This window comes from Oncorhynchus mykiss, chromosome 11 (genome assembly GCF_013265735.2).
Source record: "Oncorhynchus mykiss isolate Arlee chromosome 11, USDA_OmykA_1.1, whole genome shotgun sequence".
In the NCBI taxonomy this organism is placed as follows: Eukaryota; Metazoa; Chordata; class Actinopteri; order Salmoniformes; family Salmonidae; genus Oncorhynchus; species Oncorhynchus mykiss.
In genome coordinates this window covers 75891136-75899085 of record NC_048575.1, presented here as the reverse complement: position 1 = coordinate 75899085, position 7950 = coordinate 75891136, and the positions used below count along the sequence as shown (strand labels likewise).

At 46.5% G+C, this 7950-nt stretch overlaps 1 protein-coding gene across 14 annotated transcripts in view; it reads left to right on the top strand.

The window, feature by feature from the left end:
• LOC110536395 (calcium/calmodulin-dependent protein kinase type II subunit beta) overlaps positions 1 to 7950 on the top strand; it is a 163105-nt gene that overhangs the window by 143617 nt on the left and 11538 nt on the right. For 9 of the 14 annotated variants that reach the window (XM_036936358.1, XM_036936365.1, XM_036936363.1 and 6 more), the window contains 2 exons: positions 4895 to 5032; positions 7194 to 7376. The exons of the other annotated variants lie outside the window; for them this stretch is intronic. In XM_036936358.1, the coding sequence (XP_036792253.1) occupies positions 4895 to 5032; positions 7194 to 7376 (321 nt within the window). The remainder of the gene's footprint in view (positions 1 to 4894; positions 5033 to 7193; positions 7377 to 7950) is intronic. 14 annotated transcript variants of the gene reach the window in all.

Below are 7950 nucleotides of genomic sequence, written 5' to 3'. Positions count from 1 at the left end.
GCGGTATAGTTTCCTTCACTGTGCTAGCTTAGCGGTATAGCTTCCTTCACTGTGCTAGCTTAGCGGTATAGATTTGTTCACTGTACTAGCTTAGCGGTATAGCGTCCTTCACTGTGCTAGTTTACCGCTATAGCTTCCTTTACTGTGCTAGCTTAGCAGTGTAGCTTCCTTCACTGTGCTAGCTTAGCGGTATAGCTTCCTTCACTCTCCCTGCTCCCTTCCTGGGCTCGAACTAGTGATCAGCCCCCCTTGACACATGTGAAAGCCCCCCCTTGACAAGGTCTTAGCAAGCTTTACCACCAAAAAGGTACCAATTCCGTGACACAGGTGGAGACATTTTAAACTGTTGAGTGGGGTATATGCTCCCATCTTAGCCCGGTTACACAATCAGAGGAAAATTACATTTGCAATAATGATCACGTGTCTCTCTATGATGCGTGGGAACACTTGGGTACAGATTTCCAAAATAAAAAAACATCACTTGGAGCTGACTTCCTGGTGTTTTTACAGTCTTTTATGTCCAACAATGACAATTTAAAAAAATGTTATAATAATTGCTCAGAAAACTTGGGGAGCCGGCCGCGACCGGGAGATCCATGGGGCGGCACATAATTGGCCCAGCATCATTCTGGTCAGGGGAGGGTTTGGCCCGGCAAGAATGTTCTTGTCCCATCGCGCACTAGCGACCCCTGTGGCGGGCCGGGCGCAGTGCACGCTGACACTGTCACCAGGGTGTTTCCTCCGACACATTGGTGCGGCTGACTTCTGGGTTCAGCGGGAACTGTGTCAAGAAGCAGTGCGGCTTGCCTGGGTTGTGTTTCGGAGGACGCACGGCTCTCGACCTTCGCCTCTCCCGAGTCCGTACGGGAGTTGCAGCGATGAGACAAGACTGTAACTACCAATTATATATTACGAAATTGGGAAGAAAAAAAGAAAGAGAACTTGAGTAGCCAAATAAGACCACCCGCGGGCCAAATTCGGCACGCAGAACGCCAGTTGGGCAACGCTGCCCTATATAGTGAAATACTTTTGACCAGATCTCCGATAAAAAACAGTGCACTATAAAGGGAAAAGTAAACAGAGCCCTGGTCAAAAGTAGTGCACTCTGTTGGGAATAGGGTGCCATTTCATCCATAGTAATTATCACCATGATCATAATTATCATCCTGGATAATTAACCTCTTCAATAAAACCACAGAACCAATTAGCTTGCTGTATTAACATTCAACCACAACAAAGACATCAGGGGAGATGGAAAATCCAGCGGAGGTGTTTAATGCATCAAGTCTACTGATACATCCCAAATGGTCCCCTATCCCCTATGCGTCCTTGTCAAAAGTAGCAGTGTTTGGGGAATAGTCTGCCATTTGGAACGTAACCAAGGTAGATTAAATACAGAGATTTAAAATCGTTAGTGGGTGTTTATTTGCTTTCCATTTACCTCCTACATGTTGTGATTCATTCATTTAGCTTTTTTTCCATCCATCTCTTCCCATTGCTCTGTCTGTGTGTGTGTGTGTGTGTGTGTGTGTGTGTGTGTGTGTGAGGTCAGGGAGAGTTTAGACAGTTCAGTTAAGAGTGTCAGCCTGCCACAGGTCCCCTGCCCCTCAGCCACAGGTCCCCTGCCCCTCAGCCACAGGTCTCCTGCCCCTCAGCCACAGGTCTCCTGCCCCTCAGCCACAGGTCTCCTGCCCCTCAGCCACAGGTCCCCCCCCCCCCCACACACACACACACACAATTGCGCATAAACACACACACACACACACACACACACACACACACACACACACACACACACACACACACACACTTATGTACACTGCTCTAAAAAAAATAAAGGGAACACTTAAACAACACAATGTAACTCCAAGTCAATCACACTTCTGTGAAATCAAACTGTTCACTTAGGAAGCAACACTGATTGACAATACATTTCACATGCTGTTGTGCAAATGGAATAGACAACAGGTGGAAATTATAGGCATTTAGCAAGACACCCCCCAATAAAGGAGTGGTTCTGCAGGTGGGGACCACAGACCACTTCTCAGTTCCTATGCTTCCTGGCTGATGTTTTGGTCACTTTTTAATGCTGGCGGTGCTTTCACTCTAGTGATAGCATGAGACGGAGTCTACAACCCACACAAGTGGCTCAGGTAGTGCAGCTCATTCAGGATGGCACATCAATGCGAAATGTGGCAAGAAGGTTTTCTGTGTCTGTCAGCGTAGTGTCCAGAGCATGGAGGCGCTACCAGGAGACAGGCCAGTACATCAGGAGACGTGGAGGAGGCCGTAGGAGGGCAACAACCCAGCAGCAGGACCGCTACCTCCGCATTTGTGCAAGGAGGAGCACTGCCAGAGCCCTGCAAAATGACCTCCAGCAGGCCACAAATGTGCATGTGTCTGCTCAAACGGTCAGAAACAGACTATATGAGGGTGGTATGAGGGCCCGACGTCCACAGGTGGGGGTTGTGCTTACAGCCCAACACCGTGCAGGACGTTTGGCATTTGCCAGAGAACACCAAGATTGGCAAATTCGCCACTGGCGCTCTGTGCTCTTCACAGATGAAAGCAGGTTCAGACTGAGCACGTGACAGACATGACAGTTTGGAGACGCCATGGAGAACGTTCTGCTGCCTGCAACATCCTCCAGCATGACCGGTTTGGCGGTCCCATGGTGTGGGGTGACATTTCTTTGGGGGGCCGCACAGCCCTCCATGTGCTCGCCAGAGTTAGCCTGACGGCCATTAGGTATCGAAATGAGATCCTCAGACCCCTTGTGAGACCATATGCTGGTGCGGTTGGCCCTGGGTTCCTCCTACTGCAAGACAATGCTAGACCTCATGTGGCTGGAGTGTGTCAGCAGTTCCTGCAAGAGGAAGGCATTGATGCTATGGACTGGCCCGCCCGTTCCCCAGACCTGAATCCAATTGAGCACATCCGGAACATCATGTCTCGCTCCATCCACCAACACCACGTTGCACCACGGACTGTCCAGGAGTTGGCGGGTGCTTTAGTCCAGGTCTGGGAGGAGATCCCTCAGGAGACCATCCGTCACCTCATCAGGAGCATGCCCAGGCGTTGTCGGGAGGTCATACAGGCACGTGGAGGCCACGCACACTACTGAGCCTCATTTTGACTTGTTTTAAAGACATTACATCAAAGTTGGATCAGCCTGTAGTGTGGTTTTCCACTTTGATTTTGAGTGTGACTCCAAATCCAGACCTCCATGGGTTGATACATTTGATTTCCATTGATCATTTTTGTGTGATTTTGTTGTCAGCACATTCAACTATGTAAAGAAAGTATTTAATAAGAATATTTCATTCATTCAGATCTAGGATGTGTTATTTTAGTGTTCCCTTTATTTTTTTGAGCAGTGTATAAACGCTAACACACACAGACATGCTCTTACATTCAACCCTGGTTGACTCACTGCATTGACTTACTGAGTGACTTATGGCTAACACACCCCTTGTGTATTCACCATCACAACTTATAGAACACCTTCTGAATGATGTAGCTTGAGTGAACCCAGGTCCTTCTGAATGATGTGGTTTGAGTGAATCCAGGTTGTCCTTCTGAATGATGTAGCTTGAGTGAATCCAGGTTGTCCTTCTGAATGATGTAGCTTGAGTGAACCCAGGTCCTTCTGAATGATGTGGTTTGAGTGAACCCAGGTCCTTCTGAATGATGTAGCTTGAGTGAACCCAGGTCCTTCTGAATGATGTAGCTTGAGTGAATCCAGGTCCTTCTGAATGATGTGGTTTGAGTGAACCCAGGTCCTTCTGAATGATGTAGCTTGAGTGAACCCAGGTCCTTCTGAATGATGTAGCTTGAGTGAACCCAGGTCCTTCTGAATGATGTGGTTTGAGTGAACCCAGGTCCTTCTGAATGATGTAGCTTGAGTGAACCCAGGTCCTTTTGAATGATGTAGCTTGAGTGAACCCAGGTCCTTCTGAATGATGTAGCTTGGTCCTTCTGAATGATGTGGCTTGGTCCTTCTGAATGATGTGGTTTGAGTGAACCCAGGTTGTCCTTCTGAATGATGTAGCTTGAGTGAACCCAGGTCCTTCTGAATGATGTAGCTTGAGTGAACCCAGGACCTTCTGAATGATGTAGCTTGGTCCTTCTGAATAATGTGGCTTGGTCCTTCTGAATGATGTGGCTTGAGTGAACCCAGGTTGTCCTTCTTCTCTTCTTCACTAATCGTCAGTGTTAATATCAAACAATCATGTCTAACAACTGTTGTGAATAAAGCCTGTATTATGCAAATATGAGTAGAGACACCACATTGTCTAACAAAAACTAGCCTATAAATTATAACTTAGCCTAGCATGAAAAAGCTGGCCTCATGTGTAGAGAGATTTAGAGATGTACACACTACTCTGTTTCTCATCCCTCACTCCTCTCTCTATCTCCAATCCCTTCATCCCCCTCTCCTGTCGTTCCATTTTGAGCCTTCTACGCTGTATGTGTAGTGGCTCACTGTCTCCCACTGGTGGACACAGATGGAACATCATCACAGCCCCAATGGTGCATGTCTCTCTCTTGTGGACACAGACGGAACAGCATCACAGTCCCAATGGTGCATGTCTCCCTCTTGTGGACACAGACAGAACAGCATCACAGTCCCAATGGTGCATGTCTCTCTCTTGTGGACACAGACAGAACAGCATCACAGTCCCAATGGCGCATGCATGGATTCTGTTTCAGCTCTTTCTCCTTTTTGGCGTGCAGTTTGTCGGTGAAGATCTTCTGTTCTGTCCTCTTTTATTTTATTCATATTCATTGCCTCCCTCCCTCCCTCCTTGCCCTCCTTGCCTCTCCCTGCCTGCCTTCCTCCCTCTCCTCCTCCCTCCCTGCCTCTCCTTGCCTCCCTCCCTCCCTCCCCCAGCCACTAAGCTGCCAGACCTGTTTGGCGTTGTACGCAGGGCGTCAGGGCCCATGTCTGACAGGGAGGGGGGCACCAGCACACCCCCTCCAGTTGCCCCATCCACCGCCTCCCCACCCATGGCACACACCCCCATGCAGCGTAAGTGCACTACAGGGGTGCGTAACAAATGGTACCCTATTCTTACAACACTTTTGACCAGGGCCCATAGGGGTCAGGCTAAATATAGTACACTATGTAGGTGATAGGGACAGGATGCCATTTGCGACGCAATGTACAGTAGCAGTCAAAAGTTTGGACACATATATACATATATATACAGTATATATATATATATATATATATATATATATACTAATTCAATGTTTTTTATTTGTTTTGACTATTTTCTACATTGTAGAATAATAATGAAGACATCAAAACTATGAAATAACACATATGGAATCATTTAGTAAACAAAAAAGTGTTAAACAAATTAAAATAGATTTTAGATTCTTGAAAATAACCACCCTTCTGCCTTAATTAATGACAGCTTTGCACACTCTTGGCATTCTCTCAACCAGCTTCACCTGGGATGCTTTTCCAACCGTCTTGAAGGAGTTTCCACATATGCTGAGCACTTGTTGGCTGCTTTTCCTCCACTCTGCGGTCCAACTCATCCCAAACCATCTCAATTGGGTTGAGGTTGGGTGATTGTGGAGGTCAGGTCATCTGAGGCAGCACTCCAGCACTCCTTCTAGGTCAAATAGCCCTTACACAGCCTGGAGGTGTGTTGGGTCATTGTCCTGTTGAAAAACAAATGATAGTTCTACTAAGCGTACCAGATGGGATGACGTATTGCTGCAGAATGCTGTGGTAGCCATGCTGGTTAAGTGTGCCTTGAATTCTAAATAAATCACATACTGTGTCCCCAGCAAAGCACCCCCACACCATCACACCTCCTCCTCCATGCTTCACGGTGGGAACCACACGTGGAGATCATCCGTTCACCTACTCTGCATCTCACAAAGACACAGCGGTTGGAACCAAACATCTCAAATTAGTACGCATCAGACCAAAGGACAGATTACCACTGGTCTAATGTCCATTCCTCATGTTTCTTGGCACAAGCAAGTCTCTTCTTCTTATTGGTGTCCTTTAGTAGTGGTTTCTTTGCAGCAATTCGACCATGAAGGCCTGGTTCACGTAGTCTCCTCTGAACAGTTGATGTTGAAATGTGTCTGTTACTTGAACTCTGTGAAGCATTTATTTGGGCTGCAATCTGAGGCTGGTAACTCTAATGAACTTATCCTCTGCAGCAGAGGTAACTCTGGGTCTTCCTTTCCTGTGGCGGTCCTCATGAGAGCCAGTTTCATCATAGCGCTTGATGGTTTTTCCGACTGCACTTGAAGAAACTTTTAAAGTTCTTGACATTTCCACATTGACTTTCATGTCTTAAAGTAACGATTTACTGTCGTTTCTCTTTGCTTATTTGAGCTGTTCTTGCAATAATATGGACTTTTACCAAATAGGGCTATCTTCTGTATACCACCCCTACCTTGTCACAACACAACTGATTGTCTCAAATGAATCAAGAAGGAAAGAAATTCTAAATATTAACTTTTAACAAGGCACACCAGTTAATTCCAGGTGACTACCTCATGAAGCTGGTTGAGAGAATGCCAAGAGTGTGCAAAGCTGTCATCAAGGCAAAGGGTGGCTACTTTGAAGAACCTCAAATATAAAATGTATTTTGATTTATGTAACACTTTTTTGGTTACTATATGATTCCATGTGTGTTATTTCATAGTTTTGATGTTTTCACTACTATTCTACAATGTAGAAAATACCCTTGAATGAGTAGGTGTGTCCAAACTTTTGACTGGTACTGTAGGTACTTAGACAATCAGCGCTGTGTTCCAAAATTATACCGTATTCTCTCTCATAGGAAAATGATCTGTTCAGTTTTGTTCTATTATATGTGTTTTGAGAGGTTTTCATTGACATGTTTCATAATCCAAGCAAATTACATTTTATTGGTAACATACACGTAATTAACAGATGTTATTGCGGGTGTAGTGAAATGCTTGTGCTCCTATCTCCAAAAGGAACATAAGCATTTCGCTACACCCACAATAACATTGGCTAAATATGTGTAATCTTCATTCTAAATCTGTTTCATAGAATATGTCACTTTGTGTGCGTTCTTTATACTTAGGTTTTTTTCATTTTATTTTCTGATCTGTTCTACACCTCCTCCTTATCTTTTTATATATTTCTCCTTCTCTATCTTTCCGTTGCTCTCTCTCCCTCCTGCGACCAGTATCCCGTCTCTCAGACCTAGTGAGCAATGTTCGCCGGTCGTCCGCCCCATCCTCAGCCCCCACTCCACCTGCGCCCGCCGAGGCGGAGGTGGTACCAGCTCCCAGGCCCACCCCCCACCCATCACACCCCACCTCCCCTCCTCCCCCCATGTCCCTCTCCAGCCTCACCCTCACCTCTCAGAGTGAGTACTCGGCATGACCCCTGACCTCAGAGAATCTGCCAATCAAATGGCTTCGTGGGTTTATACCGACAGTGCACGCTGTGATGCCACTCACTCAGCACCACGACTTGTGTGATAACCAGAGTTCCCCCGATCATTATACCAGGCGAGCCAGGCCTCTTACCCAGCTCTAGGCCATATAGGTTTGAATCTATTGTTTTGGTGTTTACAACGTGTTTTGAGTGTTGCTCTAGATGCTTTTTGTCAGGGGTGCGTGACTGGTGGCAGGGAAGTCAACGCAGGAGAGCAGAGCTTTTTGTCAGGGGTGCGTGACTGGTGGCATGGAAGTCAACGCAGGAGAGCAGAGCTTTTTGTCAGGGGTGCGTGACTGGTGGCAGGGAAGTCAAACGCAGGAGAGCAGAGCTTGGGAAATATCCGGAGATGTTTAATGTACATAACTACCGACTTACGAACTACAACAAAACACAACAAAACCCGTATCGCACCAGTCACATGAAGCACAAGTACTTACAATAAACAATTCCCGACAAGAACATGGGGGAAACAGAGGGAACATATACAACGTGTAATTAGG